Source organism: Entelurus aequoreus, linkage group LG01, assembly GCF_033978785.1.
Source record: "Entelurus aequoreus isolate RoL-2023_Sb linkage group LG01, RoL_Eaeq_v1.1, whole genome shotgun sequence".
Taxonomy (NCBI): domain Eukaryota; kingdom Metazoa; phylum Chordata; class Actinopteri; order Syngnathiformes; family Syngnathidae; genus Entelurus; species Entelurus aequoreus.
In genome coordinates this window covers 90,172,263-90,189,623 of record NC_084731.1, presented here as the reverse complement: position 1 = coordinate 90,189,623, position 17,361 = coordinate 90,172,263, and the positions used below count along the sequence as shown (strand labels likewise).

General features: G+C 40.2%; 1 protein-coding gene across 8 annotated transcripts in view; it reads right to left on the bottom strand.

The window, feature by feature from the left end:
- The window catches only part of LOC133658928 (protein FAM184A-like), a 141,216-nt gene that overhangs the window by 96,401 nt on the left and 27,454 nt on the right, over window positions 1-17,361 (bottom strand). For all 8 annotated transcript variants that reach the window (XM_062061474.1, XM_062061482.1, XM_062061463.1 and 5 more), the window contains exons 3-10: window positions 16,281-16,415; window positions 15,396-15,494; window positions 8,194-8,400; window positions 7,714-7,887; window positions 7,485-7,646; window positions 7,198-7,333; window positions 2,485-2,666; window positions 2,228-2,413 (exon numbers count right to left, since the gene is read on the bottom strand). In XM_062061474.1, the coding sequence (XP_061917458.1) occupies window positions 2,228-2,413; window positions 2,485-2,666; window positions 7,198-7,333; window positions 7,485-7,646; window positions 7,714-7,887; window positions 8,194-8,400; window positions 15,396-15,494; window positions 16,281-16,415 (1,281 nt within the window). The remainder of the gene's footprint in view (window positions 1-2,227; window positions 2,414-2,484; window positions 2,667-7,197; window positions 7,334-7,484; window positions 7,647-7,713; window positions 7,888-8,193; window positions 8,401-15,395; window positions 15,495-16,280; window positions 16,416-17,361) is intronic.

Genomic DNA, 17,361 nt, shown 5'->3' with positions numbered 1-17,361 from the left:
TATTTAATATGCCACAAATTAATCCGCATAACAAACACCTCCCCCCTCCCGTCCATATAACCCACCAATACAACTCAAACACCCGCACAACACACTCAATCCCACAGCCCAAAGTACCGTTCACCTCCGTAAAGTTCATACAGCACATATATTTCCCCAAAGTTACGTACGTGACATGCACATAGCGGCACGCACGTACGGGCAAGCGATCAAATGTTTGGAAGCCAAAGCTGCGTACTCACGGTAGCGCGTCTGCTATCCAACTCAAAGTCCTCCTGGTTGTGTTGCTGCAGCCGGCCGCTAATACACCGCTTCCCACCTACAGCTTTCTTCTTTGCTGTCTTCATTGTTCATTAAACAAATTGCAAAAGATTCACCAACACAGATGTCCAGAATACTGTGGAATTTTGCGATGAAAACAGACGACTTAATAGCTGGCCACAATGGTGTCCCAATATGTCCGCACAATCCGTGACGTCACGCGCAAACGTCATCATACCGAGACGTTTTCAGCAGAATATTTCACGGGAAATTTAAAATTGCACTTTACTAATCTAACCCGGCCGTATTGGCATGTGTTGCAATGTTAAGATTTCATCATTGATATATAAACCATTAGACTGCGTGGTCGGTAGTAGTGGGTTTCAGTAGGCCTTTAAAGGGCTACTGAAATGATTTTTTTTTATTTAAACGGGAATAGCAGATCCATTCTATGTGTCGTACTTGATCATTTCGCGATATTGCCATATTTTTGCTTTAGTAGAGAAAATCGACGATAATGTTCGCAACTTTTGCTCGCTGATAAAAAAAAGCCTTGCCTGTACCGGAAGTAGCGTGACGTCACAGGAGCTAGTATTCCTCACAATTCCCCGTTGTTTACAATGGAGCGAGAGAGATTCGGACCGAGAAATTGATGATTGCCCCATTAATTTGAGCGAGGATGAAAGATTCGTAGATGAGGAACGTTACAGTGAATGACTTGAGAGGCAGCAATGGACGTATCTTTTTTCGCTCTGACCGTAACTTAGGTACAAGCTGGCTCATTGGATTCCACACACTCTCCTTTTTCTATTGTAGATCACAGATTTGTATTTTAAACCACCTCGGATACTATATCCTCTTGAAAATGAGAGTCGAGAACGCGAAATGGACATTCAGTGCCTTTTATCTCCACGACAATACATCGGCGAAATGCTTTAGCTACGAGCTAACGTGATAGCATCTTGCTTTAACTGCATATAGAAACAAAAGAAATAAACCCCTGACTGGAAGTATAGATAGAAAATCAACAATACTATTAAACCATGGACATGTAAATACACGGTTAATGCTTTCCAGGCTGGCGAAGGTTAACAATGCTGTGCTAACGATGCCATTGAAGCTAACTTAGCAACCGTACTGCACAGAGCTATGCTAAAAACATTAGCTCTCCACCTACGCCAGCCAGCCCTCATTTGCTCATCAACACCCGTGCTCACCTGCGTTCCAGCGATCGGCAGAAGGACGAAGGACTTCACCCGATGCGTTTGGCGGCCCGGAGACGTAGGAAGTCAAGGTGAAGTCGGCGGCTAGCGCGGCTAGCGCGGCTAGCGCTCCAACAAAGTCCTCCTGGTTGTGTTGCTGTAGTCCGCTGCTAATACACTGATCCCACCTACAACTGTCTTCTTTGCAGCCTTCATTGTTCATTAAAAAAATTGCAAAAAATGTCCAGAATACTGTGGAATTATGAAATGAAAACAGAGCTTTTTGTATAGGATTCTACGGGGTACCATAACTTCCATTACTCGGACTTCGTCACGCGCATACGTCATCATACCGCGACGTTTCAGCCGGATATTTCCCGGGAATTTTAAAATGTCACTTTATAAGTTAACCCGGCCGTATTGGCATGTGTTGCAATGTTAAGATTTCATCATTGATATATAAACCATCAGACTGCGTGGTCGGTAGTAGTGGGTTTCAGTAGGCCTTTAAAGGAATGGCTTTAAAACAACAAAAAAGGATAGCACAAGAAATAAAGTTGAAGCGACAGTGTTTTTGTTTTCACAGTTTGACCTAATTAAAAGTGTGCAGTCACTTGAGGGGGCTGTGCATTTCCTAGGCATACATTTATCTTGAGTTTTCGCTAAAGGGTTCAAATTAATTGCTCCACCCGGCGCTGAGCATTGTGTAAGTTAATTGCTGCACGTGGAAGCTGGTACCTGCCAGTTTCAATCACTGGACTCACCATCATGACATGCTTCTTCTCCTCCTCTTTCTCTTGTTGAACCTCCTCCCGCATGGCTCGGTGTTTCTCCTCCATCTCCTCTAAAGCCCTGACCTGGGCCTCCTTGTAGCGACGCATCTCTTCCTCGTAGTGACCTCTTAGTCTGGAGAGCTCCTTCTCGTAGCCCTGGTGCTCCTCACGCAGCGACTGAGGAGAAGAGGAAGCCGGTAACGTGATCGTACAAGCTTGCCTTCTCTCGTTGACTTTAGGAAATGCACCTGCTCCAGTTTTAACACTTGCTGTTTGTGCTGCTCGCCGGCCGCCTGATTCTGGTTGAGGAGTGCCTCTCTCTCTTGCTCCAACCTGCAGATCTTGTCCTTCAGGCGACTCTGCTCTTGGTCCAGGTTCCTAATGGAGGCTTCGTGGGCCATCTGGGTGGCCTGCAGGGAGCCGATCTGACCTGGGGAGCATCAAATCAAGCAAATTAATTACATCTTAAGTGACCTACATCCATGACAAACATACATTATATTATCCAGAAGATGATTTTTTTTGGTAGAGGAACTTTTGCGCAATTTAATGAGATCTGACACAAGAGCCTTATAATGTTTCAATCAGGTTTCAATTTTAAATCAAGCCACAAACAGTGTTAAGCGGGCCTTCAGTACCGTACTTTCTGGTCTATAAGCCTCTACATTTGGTCTCTGGTTTGAGTTTATTTCAAACATGCATACAATTACAACACGATACATCACAATTTCCAGTTTCTCTTTTCAACATTTTCGAAAAGGAGTAGGAAGAAGCAGAACTTATTTAATCCTACCCCTTTCCATTTTAAAAGCAATTGCTAACACTTTTGTTCACTTCCTGTTTTCAATTCCATAATAAATAAACAAATAGCAAAGTAAGCAACACTAAATTGGCCCTATTGTGTGAATGTGAGTGTGAATGTTGTCTGTCTATCTGTGTTGGCCCTGTGATGAGGTGGTGACTTGTCCAGGGTGTACCCTGCCTTCCGCCCGAATGCAGCTGAGATAGGCTCCAGCACCCCCCGCGACCTCGAAAGGGACAAGCGGTAGAAAATGGATGGATGGAAGTTGTATTTCATATAGTGAAAGGAATAAGATTATTAATAAGTTCAAAATATTTATCACTTATTTCCCACATTTTGTTCTTTACACAATGCTATGGCTAATTTATTTATTTTTTCGTGTTTACAAGCTTTACATGCCGCCAATACATTTAGCCTCGTCAAATTAGAGCGGGGGTCAGCAACGCGCGGCTCTCGAGCCACAAGCGGCTATTTAGAGCCACCCTAGTGGCTCCCTGGAGCTTTTTGAAAAATGTATGAAAATGGACACAGATGAGGAAAAAAAAAAAACATTTCCTTTTAATATGGTTTCTGTAGGAGGACAAACATGACACAAACCTTCTTAACTGTCAGAAATCCCACTGTTTATATTGAACATGCTTCACTGATGAGAGTATATGGGGCGCGCTGTTTTGTACTACTAATTTCGGAAGTCCTTGAACGCACCATAGTTTGTTTACATGTACAACTTTCTCCGATGCTTCCACAGAAAGACATGTTTTATGCCACTCCTTCTTTGTCTCTATTTGTCCACCAAACTTTTTATGCTGTGCATGAATGCACAAAGGTGCGCTTTATTGATGTTATTGACTTGCGTGGAGTGCTAATCAGACATATTTGGTCATTGAATGACTGCAAGCTAATCGATGCAAACATGCTATTTATGCTAGCTGTATGTAAAAATTGCATCATTATGCCTCGTATTTTAGGTATATTTGAGGTCATTTTATTTGCAGTTTCCGTTTCCTTCAACTTGGACACACACATCTTTACCTTAGGCCATTCTAAGCCAGTAATTTCCAGAAGTTATCACACCCTCTGGAAAGCCTCCGTTTTAGTAATGTTTTCCAATGTTGTAAAAATGTGCAGTACAAATATTACATTTCAACATTTCTGTCGACTAAGATTTGCGTCAGCCTGTGACACATAGTCATTTTGATAGTAGGCCAATATAGCTAATATAGACACATCATGTGTTGCATTAATTGTAACACTATATACGGCTTTACATTTTTTGTGGGTCCACAACAATTTTTTAATTTTTTAATTTATTTTTTATTTTTTATAATGTCCGGCCCAGCTTCTCAGGCAAATCATATAGTAGATGTAGATGCCCATATCGGCTGTTCAGATTTACTTTACAAAAGAGAAGTGTAGGATACTTCTCTTGTTGCCTTATTTGTATTTTGACTTTATTAAATGTATTTATATTATCATTTGGTGCAGCCGGGCCGGAGCAGGAGGGGATAGAAAGAGAAAAAAAGGAAGACAGAGGGGGGAATTGTGGGGACAAGAGGGGGATTAGACAGAGAGACAAAAACAACAACAGCAAACACAACAACAACAACAACAACAGAGCAACATCAGCAAATACGACATGTACAAATATGATGGTAAAAGTAATAGCAAATCAGCAGTTAGCGAAAATAAAAAATAATACAGAAATGACAATGAGCATTATTACACTAAAAATGGAGCAATATGAATACCAATAGAAATAGTGCTATTGATAATAAACAATACCAATACTTTACCTTTATTATCAACAATACAATTGTTCAAATACAACAATACATATACGTAATGATAACTTGAGATACGAAAGAATGCAGAAAAATGGAGGGGAAGAAAGAGAAGCAACCTACATTTTTTTGTATTTTTGGTCCAGTATGGCTCTTTCAACATTTTGGGTTGTCGACCCCTAAATTAGACCAATTAAATTGCCGAATGCGAAAATTGTTCATATTAAATCGATGAATCAAACCACTTGAACAATTAGTCAGTCAGCCATTTAGCGTCACCCTCATCAAGACACGAAAAAATGCACACAACACCGTTCCAAAGTTTAAAGCGATTGACCCGGCCGACAATAAAGGAAACAGAGCCGCCGCACGGCCGGACTACCGCGCGTCGAAGAAGAAGGCAACCAGACTCGAGACAAAAAGGAAAGCGAAAATGAGGCTCAGAAAACGCTGGAGGAAGCCAACCCGAGTCCCCTCAACTAAGAACTGAAGAAAACGAGCCCAGCACGCAGGTGGAAAATGAGGAGCAAGACAGCACACTCCAGTAGGCTGTATGCCGTGTCATAGGCACTATCTTTTGTAAAAGTGTGTGTATATTTCATGTTTTAATGGGTACACGTGCGGCCAATAGATGTGTGGCCAATGCATGTACAAAATAAACAATTTCCATTAATTAGGTGGGTGTGGCTTATAATTAGGTGTGCTCTATAGTCTGGAAATGACGCTAAGCAAATGTTCTTTGGCGGATAGCACAGTGGTTAGCGCTTGTGCCTCACTGAGAGAAGGTCCCGGGTTAGAATCCCGGGCTCTGGGTGTTTTTATGTGGAGTTTGCATGTTCTCCCCGTGACGGCGTGGGTTATCTCCGGCTACTCCAGCTTCCTCTCACCTCCAAAAAAGCATAGCTTCATGTTGTCACCTTTATCATTAACACCAAATATGAAGATTGGACATTGTGAAGTCGAGTTATTAACATTTACAATTACGTGGCAAGAAGTGGCTGACCATCAAGGTTTGTCATTAGTGATGAGCCCACGTTCATTGATGACTTATGCACTTTTGCCTTATTTACGTGGGGTGTGGCGTGTCTGTAGCCTGATTGGGAGAATATGAATACAAGAAACGGGCTGAAGCGCAAACAGGAGAATAGGGCCCTAAATGAATAGCTGACATAAAACTGCAGTTTTGTAAAGGGTGAACGTTTAGTCTAGTTCAGGGCTCACCAACCTTTTTGAAACCAAGAGCTACTTCTTGGGTACTAATTAATGCGAAGGGCTACCAGTTTGATACACACTTAAATAAATTGCCAGAAATAGCCAATTTGCTCAATTTACCTTTAACTCTATGTTATTATTAATAATTAATGATATTTACACTTAATTGAACGGTTTAAAAGAGGAGAAAACACGAAAAAAAATTACAATTAAATTTTGAAACATAGTTTATCTTCAATTTCGACTCTTTAAAATTCAAAATTCAACCGGAAAAAAAGAAGAGAAAAACAAGCTAATTTGAATCTTTTTGAAATAATTAAAAAAACAATTTCTGGAACATCATTTGTAATTTTTCCTGATTAACATTAATTTTAGAATTTTGATGACATGTTTTAAATAGGTTAAAATCCAATCTGCACTTTGTTAGAATATATAACAAATTGGACCAAGCTATATTTCTAACAAAAACAAATCATTATTTCTTCTAGATTTTCCAGAACAAAAATGTAAAAAAAAATTCAAAAGACTATGAAATAAGATTTAAATTTGATTCTACAGATTTTCTAGATTTGCCAGAATAATTTTTTTGAATTTTAATCATAATAACTTTGAAGAAATATTTCACAAATATTCTTCGTCGAAAAAACAGAAGCTAAAATGAAGAATTAAATTAAAATGTATTTATTATTCTTTACAATAAAAAAAATAAATTTACTTGAACATTGATTTAAATTGTCAGGAAAGAAGAGGAAGGAATTTAAAAGGTAAAAATCATTTTTAAGGTTGTATTTTTTCTCTAAAATTGTCTTTCTGAAAGTTATAAGAAGCAAAGTAAAAAAATTAATGAATTTATTTAAACAAGTGAAGACCAAGTCTTTAAAATATTTTCTTGGATTTTCAAATTCTATATTTGAGTTTTGTCTCTCTTAGAATTAAAAATGTCGGGCAAAGCGAGACCAGCTTGCTAGTAAATAAATACAATTTAAAAAATAGAGGAAGCTCACTGGTAAGTGCTGCTATTTGAGCTATTTTTAGAACAGGCCAGCGGGCTACTCATCTGGTCCTAACGGGCTACCTGGTGCCCGCGGGCACCGCGTTGGTGACCCCTGGTCTAGTTCTTGTATTGGATAAAGGTGTGTGCTGTCATTTTCAGCCTGGTGGCTCACCGGCTTTGTGGAGGATCTCCGTTGCCTGCTGCTGTACTCGTTCCCTGCAACCATCCAGCTCATACTCTGTGTCCTTCAGCTGCATCACCCAGATCTCCCCGTCCTGTATGGCTTCTTCCAGCTGCTTGTGAAGGTTCTACAACACACAGAACATGGAATATTTAACAAGCCAGCAAACTCCTACTCAGAAATTCCCGCAGTACCTCAGAGATCTCCCACCCGCTTTGAGAGAACCTAAGGTTTTTTGTTTTCATTTGCTTTTAATCAGATTTAGCCATCCACTTCACCTTGATAGTTCCCTCAGCGTTGACCAACGACGTCTGCAGTCTGTTGGTCTTGTCCCGGTTTTCGCGCGCCTCCTCTTGAGCTCTCTGAAGCTCGCTTCTCAGCTTGGATAGCGAGCGCTGCAGTGCCGCCTCCTGCGCCTGGAACTCCTTCCGAAGCTCAACCTTAAGGAGGACAACATCAATTACATTCTTGACCAGACAAGCAGTGAAGGAAGTCTTGGGGTTCTACCTCAGTCCTTTTCCAGGCCAGCAGGTTCTCTGTGGTGAGCTGGTGGGTTCTAGTCATGGCCTCCAGCTCTCGTTCATAATACTCTTGAGCCTTGCCCAGCTTGGCCTCGTACTCCTCCACCACCCGGACCTTGTCCTTGCTCAGCTCTTCCACCCTTTCCATCAAAGACTCCACCTGCATTTAGACAAATGGAGACAGCTTTTTCCCCATATTTTTTTATCTCAGATTTACAGTGGCCATAACACCTCAGGGCTTATGACACATCATTAAATAGTTAATTTATTAAACTTCTTATAATCCCTCAAAGTCCTTTCAAGCGTTGTTGTATTAGTTGATAGAAAAGTAAAAATGTGAGTAAAAGAGCGGGATGACATGCAACAGCTCATGCATCTGCACAACAAAACCCTATGTTTACAAATAACTTGCTGTGTTAATAACTCTCTAAAAGCCAAAGCTCTTCTCTCTTCCTCTCTGTCCCACCTCTTGTCTATGGAGGTCGGCCAGTTTCTCCTGGTCTTCGGTGGACGTGGCGCTCTGGTTCTGTTGGCTGCTTAGAAGATCCTCCACCTCCAGGCGGTGGTTGGACCTCAGCTCCTCCAGCGCTCGTCGCTTATCCGCCTCAAACTGGGCTTGCGCTTGGCTGAACGCCCGCAGCTTCTCCTCAAAATCCCGACGCATCTCCTCCACCTAGTGAGACCACGGAACATATTCTATTCTATTTGGAGCGCTGGTGTGTAAGCCGTGCCAAGCCAAACTCCCACGGTATTTCACGCCAAAGTTGCAAAATGTTTTGCTTCCCTGCTCCTCCTGACACAGACAAATCACACAGACATGAAAAAATATATAAAAATGCAATGTGAGATGACATGGAAAGACGAGGGATAATAGATCATACCTTTAGGTGACAACACAACAATGATGTGTGATATATTGTATGGTTTGATATGGTATGATATATGAAATCTTACTAAAGTATCGGTACTTCATTACTTTTTTATAATTGTAATATGACACTAACATGCTGTTGATATGTTCAGAGCTTGACCATTGTTAACCTAATACAGTGGATTATGTCTGGCTCTCAACAAAGACGGACGCTTTCCTTCCCTATCCCTTATCGCTCCTGTTTTTGCTTCTTTGTCTCGTCTTGTCTTGACTTTCTTGGAGCCTCTTTTTGCACTGCTCTCCAAAATTTAAACCAGTGGTTCTTAACCTTGTTGGAGGTACCGAACCCCACCAGTTTCATATGCGCATTCACCGAACTCTTCTTTAGTGAAAAATAAAATGTTATTTTTTTCAAATTCAAGACAAAGTTATATGTTTTTGGTAACACTTTAGTATGGGGAATATATTCTAAGTAACAAAGACTTAATTTAGAGTTTTTTGGACACTAGGGGAACATATTCCAAGTAATAAAGACTTAATTTACAGTTATTTGGTTAGGGTTAGGGTCAGGGTTATAATAAGGCCATGCAGAATAAGGCATTAATAAGTACTTAATAATGACTAGTTAAGAGCCAATATGTTACTAATTTGCATGTTAATAAGCAACTAATTAATGGTGAATATGTTCCCCATACTTAAGTGTTACCATGTTTTTTTACTGGTGCATAAAATTAACCGTGCATGAACATCACAACAACAAAACCAACACAGTGCATAAACTCACAACAAATGATACACCTGCAAACCAGTCAGCTGTTGCCGTATCCATAATACGCTGATAGGGAGAAGTTTGTATTTACACTACCGTTCAAAAGTTTGGGGTCACATTGAAATGTCCTTATTTTTTAAGGAAAAGCATTGTACTTTTCAATGAAGATAACTTTAAACTAGTCTTAACTTTAAAGAAATACACTCTATACATTGCTAATGTGGTAAATGACTATTCTAGCTGCAAATGTCTGGTTTTTGGTGCAATATCTACATAGGTGTATAGAGGCCCATTTCCAGAAACTATCACTCCAGTGTTCTAATGGTACAATGTGTTTGCTCATTGGCTCAGAAGGCTAATTGATGATTAGAAAACCCTTGTGCAATCATGTTCACACATCTGAAAACAGTTTAGCTCGTTACAGAAACTACAAAACTGACCTTCCTTTGAGCAGATTGAGTTTCTGGAGCATCACATTTGTGGGGTCACATAAACGCTCAAAATGGCCAGAAAAAGAGAACTTTCATCTGAAACTCGACAGTCTATTCTTGTTCTTAGAAATGAAGGCTATTCCACAAAATTGTTTGGGTGACCCCAAACTTTTGAACGGTAGTGTACATGATGAGTCGGGTGTGTTTTGACCTCTGCCGAACCCCTGAGGCCGACTCACCGAACCCCTAGGGTTCGATCGAACCCAGGTTAAGAACCACTGATCTAAACAATGGAATTGATCAACTTCCCTCTCAACGAAATTGATAGGATCTTCTCGATGAGAAGCTGTGGTTTGGGGGATTCTGCCTGTTTGTTGATTTGTTTTGTGTGCCGGGCGATTCTTTCAGTCGAGGATGTTAAAGACATCTACTTATTTGGAATCATGACAACAGGACATCTGCTGATTGGAGTCAGCCTTGCCCTGGTGTATTGACAAATTCGGAAGATGCTGGCAGCCCTTCAAGGTACCCCAAAGCTGCCACAAATAACTGAGGAATGGGCAGAGTTGTGGGCACTCAGACTTTTATGGTTTATTAACTAAATTGCAGCCAGAGAAAGGAACGCCAAGGAACTGTACAGAATAACCCGTCAGTTGTCGGGGAAAAAAACGGACCACAAGCCACCCTATCAGGGACAAGCAGGGAAACCTTCTCACCAAAGAGTCACAGCAATTAGAGCGCTGGAAGGAACACTTTGAAGAGGTCCTGAATAGACTCCCCCCAGACACTACACCAGTCATTGAGGAAGCAGGAAAAAACCTAAACATCAACTGTGGTAGGATAACAGGAGGAAATAAAGCGAGCCAGCAAAAAACTGAAGCTGGGCAGGGCACCAGGGAAGGATAACATCCCACCTGATGTACTGAAAGCAGACATCAATGCCACCACTGATATCCTCCATGGGCTTCTAAATGACATCTGGGAAAAAGAGGAGGTTCCCAATGATTGGAAGGAGGGGTTAATTGTCACAGTTCCGAAGAAAGGAAACCTCAGCGAATGTAAAAACTGGAGAGGCATCACATTCCTCTCAGTCCCCAGCAAAATCCTCTGCCGAATTATCCTGGACAGAATACAAGAACCACTAGATAAGATTTTCAGGAAGGAACAAGTAGGTTTCCGGAAAAACAACTCCTGTACAGATCACATTGCATCACTCAGAATAATTGTCGAACACTGCATCGAATGGCAGTCATCGCTATTCATAAACTTTGTCGACTTCAAAAAGGCTTCCGACAGTTTAGACAGAAACATCCTATGGAAACTGCTCCGACATTATGGAATTCCAATAAAACTGGTCAACATCATCAAATGCATGTATGATGGATTCACAGGTCAAGTCATCTCAAATGGTAAGCTCTCGGACACCCTCCTTATAAAAACAGGAGTACGGCAAGGCTGTCTACTGTCACCCCTCCTCTTCCTTATCTCCATCGACTGGACAATGAAAATTTCAGTGGATGGACAGAGGACAGGATTACAGTGGAACCTTTTTGAACAACTAGAAGACCTTGATTTTGCTGACGACCTGGCTCTGATCTCAGGAACACTCAGCATGAACACAGTAAACAGATAGGCCTAAGGATAAACACTGGGAAGACCAAGGTCATGAGGCTCAACACCAAATCCTATCAACCTATCACAATCGAGGAGCACCCCCTGGAAGATGTGGTCGAGTTTGTCTACCTGGGAAGCAACATCAGCACAGATGGAGGAGCTGATAAAGATGTCGAGCTGCGCATCAGCAAAGCAAGACATGCCTTTGGAACTCTCCGACCTGTATGGCTCTCTTCCCAGCTCCCCAGAAACACCAGAATCAGAATCTTCAATACAAATGTAAAATCTGTCCTTCTTTATGGCTCTGAAACCTGGAAAACCACCAAATCAATCATTTATAAATTACAAGTGTTTATCAACAACTGTCTCAGGTACATACTGAGGATTTGGTGGCCCAACAAGATATCAAATGTAGACTTGTGGAGACGCATGAACCAAGAGCAAATTCAAAATGAAATAAAAAGCAGAAAGTGGGGATGGATCGGCCATACACTTAGGAAGGATCCGAGAAACCTAGCAAGACAAGCCCTGGACTATAACCCTCAAGGCAAGAGGAAGCCAGGGAGACCAAAACTCAACTGGAGGCGGTCCACTCTTGATGAACTGACCAAGATGGGGATCTCCTGGCAAGAAGCGAAGACCATCGCACAGAAGAGGGTGAGGTGGAGATCCATGGTCGACACCCTATGCTCCCCAGGGGGCCAAGAGGATTAAAGTAAAGTAAAGTAAAGTAAAGTAACTAAATCGCAAACTGGATAACATTTTGAAGAAGCTGTCTGCTTTGCAAAGCGACACTATAATCAATTTGAGGCCAATTAGAGTGAAACGTTTAAATTAGAATCTGGAGTTTATTTTCCTGCTGAAACGGTTCACCAGTGTCTTTGCTACGAGACTCCCCCAGAGGACAGCGCAGCAAAAAAGCTCCAGATTCCTTCCTTGTCTTTCATGGACATACACTTGTTGTTTGTTGACTTTTTGTTGAACTGACTGTGTTACCACCAAAACACTCTGCAAGAGCACAGAGGTCGAGAGACAAGCGACTCTTCAGGCTTACGCACACACACGTGCACGCAAGGAAAATACACTCCACGCGCACACTTACCCCACCCAGCACATCCCTCCCTTTCGTCGCTTCACCCCCCACAGTGTGATGGACAACGGAGCCCCGCCCCTGGTGGCACCAGGAGCTTAGTTTGGGAGTTGCTTTTTCTCCTCCTCCCCCTCATGTTTACCTTATTTCCCTAATTATTTACAGGGCGCCGTCCTTGTGGCGACCCATCAGTCTTCTTGTTTTGTCTACCCTGTCCACTCTATGTCTGTTCTTGCACGGGTTGTACTGAAAACTAATTTCATTGTACTTTTTAATTGCAATGATAATAAAGTTCCACTCCATCCCGCATATTCACGATTCAGCATCCTCGTTCATTATCATTCATAGGTTGTGAGTACCTATATATTTTATTTAAAACTTAAATCGCCTTTAATGAGTGCGTGAGGCATTTTATAGGGCTTTCGCTTTGATCGTGCTTCTCTGCATTTAGCTCGTTAGCCTCGCTTATAGTAAGTGAACAATGCCAATTAAAGAGAGATTAGGCTATTCTAGTAGAATCTAATGTAATATTTCTCCGAAGTGCAGCCTTTGTTACATTAAAATAAGCAGCAACAATAGAGCAAAATTACATAATATAAGAAAATATATGTATGTTCATTACTGTTACACACTAACAACACAGGTTTGTGTTTGAATATAACTTTTTTTTATCTTAAACAAAAAGGGCATCATCGTCAACTATGCAATATATACGATGACGTCCTAGTTTATTGGCAATCTGTGGGAAACACTTAGCAAAAAAACCCACTACCAACTCTCCATTTACAAGCCGTGACCTGCATATTAACCAAGCTGTAAGGCAGGGGTGTCCAAACTTTTTTCACTGAGGGTCGCACACTGAAAAATCAAAGCAAGCGGGGGCCATTTTGATATTTTTTATTTTAAAAACCAATACAATATATGTATAAAAAAATATACATTTAGGCCTTCACTCAGGCTTGATACCGGGGACTCCAAAGGGTTTAGGTTAAAAATTTTTTTTAAAAATGTCATTATTTAGTATTATTATTATTCAAAGTTTAAATATCTAGATCAACATTAGGTATATCTGTCAATATAACGTTTTTTGTTTTTTTTAGATTTAAGTTGTATGCCCTTTTTGTCAAAGAAAACCCAGTTTTTTATGGAAAAAACACAAGATATGAAATATTTTCCCCCAATAAAATTTTAAAGTGGAACATTTCAGATTATAAAATAATTGGAGCTCATAACATAACTCATAACAACATTGATTTTAATTTATTATTATTTTTTGAGCAATGACACCTAAAAAAAAAAAAAAGTCCCACTAAAATTATTGGGGATCCAAAAGGGTCCTGCTCAGTAAAGTGTTAAAAAATAAATCATTTAAAAAAAAAACAACCTGTTAACACAATAGTCTAGAGATCAACTTCAGATCTATCCATCAATTATAACTTGTATTGTTGTTTATTATGTTCCTTGTTTGTTCATTTTAGGCCCTTCTTTAAAAAAAAACAAAAACAGTTTTTTATCTGGCAAACACAAAATATGCAACATTTTCCCCAAAAAATATCTCAAAGTGGAATATTTAATGTGACCTAATTGGAGCCTTGAATAGGTCAATAATTCATAATAACATTGTTTTTGATTCATTATTATGTTTTAAAGAAAGAAACAGCCTGCATAACAGCTTAGTGTTATTAGAGTCAACATAGCAACATTTTATTGTCACCTGTTTACTCTTTTATACTACTTTTTATGTTTTAAATTTTTTTAAATCGTATTTTTAGAATGTGCCGTGAAAAAATTACCTGCGGGCCGCAAATGGCCCCCGGGCCGCACTTTGGACATCCCTGCTGTAAGGACATTGTTATCGTAGGAGCTAACACAGAGGAACTACTTTTCTGGCGTAGTGACACAACGCCTTGCTCACAACTTAAAGGCACTACCGAGAGGCAAGATATCTCCTAGTATTGCCTTTGAGCTTAAAAAAATCTAACTCTAGGTTATAAATCATGCCTAGCACGGGTATAGCAGAAGATCGTGACAATAGGCCAAGAAGTCGGTCAACTTTTAAATTCCGCCCGCTACCAAACTGGATTGACTGAAGCAGTAGATGCTCTCAACTTAAACTTGACAACATCGCTAAGAAGACTCGGCAAGAACCTCGTTTGGTTTTAGCATTGTTTACTTGAGGACTATGCAGATTTAACCATCTCAACGGGGAGCACAAGTATTGTGCTAAAAGATACAATCCCATCAGATGCCTGTTCCCCCTATAAATGCTTCTAAAAACATCCAAAAACATTGAATTAATTACTGTAACAGACACATTCATGATAATATGTAACATATACAGTATTCTGGTCATTTTAAGCATTACCAGAACTTATTTCCTGGGCGCATTGAATTCCTAGCGCACATAGCAATTAATGCTACTTCTGTCAACAACAACAACAACTACCACTGAACAGGGCAGACATGGCAAGACCTGGCAAGAGACTACTTTGAATTTAATCCAGCTATAGTGAAACACTAAGCCATTTTTTTTTAGCATTGTTATGATTTAGCGCTAGACGTCTCATGGACAAAATCAGAGCATAACACAACAGTCACTCACAAAGTCCTCTCTCACTGCGTTCTCTCCCCATTACTTGCATTGTTAGCCGCCAGGTGCTAGCAGTTTTTCACTATTTAGAACGCTCCGAAAAAGGAACGTGTGTTCTTGTCTCACATAAAGAGTGTGGGCAAAATTACAAAAAATGTGCAAATTTTCCTCGAAGAGATTTCTGAAGAATCTCCAAAATGTTTGGACCTATCCATTTTTGTACTGTTTGATTTATTCAATTCTCCATAACCGTGCGTAAACCGTATGCTTCTGTGTGTGCACATTGGTGTGTATAATAAGTACCTCTCTGCTCATAGAAACCACTCGCTGTGTGTGTTGGGCTTCGGTGCAGAGCTGTGAATCCTCCATTCTCTGTCTGTACATCTCAAACTCTGCAAGAGCCTGCAAGACCAGAACCATTATGAGCTGCGTTAACATTCCATCACTGACCTACACACGTGGTGTTGCTCATTGGATGCAGTGTGTTCATTAATCAATTGATAATCAATTAAAACTATAACATGACTATACCACACCATGCCACAAGGAACCTAATGTCAGTATTCCATACATCTAAAGCAGGGGTGTCAAACTCATTTTAGATCGGGGGCCGCATGGAGAAAAATCTACTCCCAGGTGGGCCGGACTGGTAAAATCACGGCACGATAACTTAAAAATAAAGACAACTTCAGATTTTTTTTTTTGTTTAAAAATAGAACAAGCACATTCTGAAAATGAACAAATCATAATGTTGATGGGTTTTTTTACACATACATGTTGCAGTTAATAGTATTCTATCTTTATTTGTCGTTACTTATACTTTCTGAATAAATGATGGGATAATGTTCATCAGTCAACTCATAGGTGTAATTTTCAATCTATTAAGATAAAAAAATATCAAAATCAAATTACAGGATGTTATTTATGTAGTTTACTCATTTTTCTCAACTGGTGCACTAAGATCATGTGTTTTTTTTGTTTTTGTTTTACATATGTAGCATCATCTAAAATTATACAAAGAATTGCTATTGCGACATCTAGTGGACACATTTAGAAGAGCAGTTTCTTTCATTCCAAAATTTCGCAAACTCATCCCGCGGGCCGCATAAAACCTGTTCGTGGGCCTGATCCGGCCCGCGGGCCGTACGTTTGACACCCCTGATCTAAAGTCAGTTAAGGTTGAAGTACCTGTCTCTTCATATGTTCATGGAGTTCCACAGATTCTTCCAGACTGGCCAGACGCCGCCGCAGGTCAGCCTCGTCCACCATCTTGCTCTTGTACTGCATGATCTTGTCTCTGGTTTCAGTCACAATGTGCTGCACCTGGAGGAAATGCAAAATTACAAGTTATTGCTTCAACACACAACATTAAAACTAGGGGTGATACCAATGTTGGAGCCTTGAGTTTGGCCAATATCGATATTAATCTGATACTATATCGGCACAAATCGTTGTCACACTTTGAATATTTTGTAGTGTAGAATGTTTCAAAAGGCTTGATCAAGTGAAATTACTCAAATTACTCAGCAAACACTGATTTATGCTGAAGTGGAGTGATATACATACACTACCGTTCAAAAGTTTGGGGTCACATTGAAATGTCCTTATTTTTGAAGGAAAAGCACTGTACTTTTCAATGAAGATAACTTTAAACTAGTCTTAACTTTAAAGAAATACACTCTATACATTGCTAATGTGGTAAATGACTATTCTAGCTGCAAATGTCTGGTTTTTGGTGCAATATCTACATAGGTGTATAGAGGCCCATTTCCAGCAACTATCACTCCAGTGTTCTAATGGTACAATGTGTTTGCTCATTGGCTCAGAAGGCTAATTGATGATTAGAAAACCCTTGTGCAATCATGTTCACACATCTGAAAACAGTTTAGCTCGTTACAGAAGCTACAAAACTGACCTTCCTTTGAGCAGATTGAGTTTCTGGAGCATCACATTTGTGGGGTCAATTAAACGCTCAAAATGGCCAGAAAAAGAGAACTTCCATCTGAAACTCGACAGTCTATTCTTGTTCTTAGAAATGAAGGCTATTCCACAAAATTGTTTGGGTGACCCCAAACTTTTGAACGGTAGTGTAAATATATATATTTTTACAGTAAGTTGATTGATGCAGACACATTTGTTACTTTCTAATGTGCTTCTGTCTTAGAGACTTTGTATCTGTAAGTAATATGCAACTACAATTATATGGTAGTTGTTTATAATGACAAATGTCGTATTTTAGACTGCAGTGACGTTCAATTAAGGACACTTA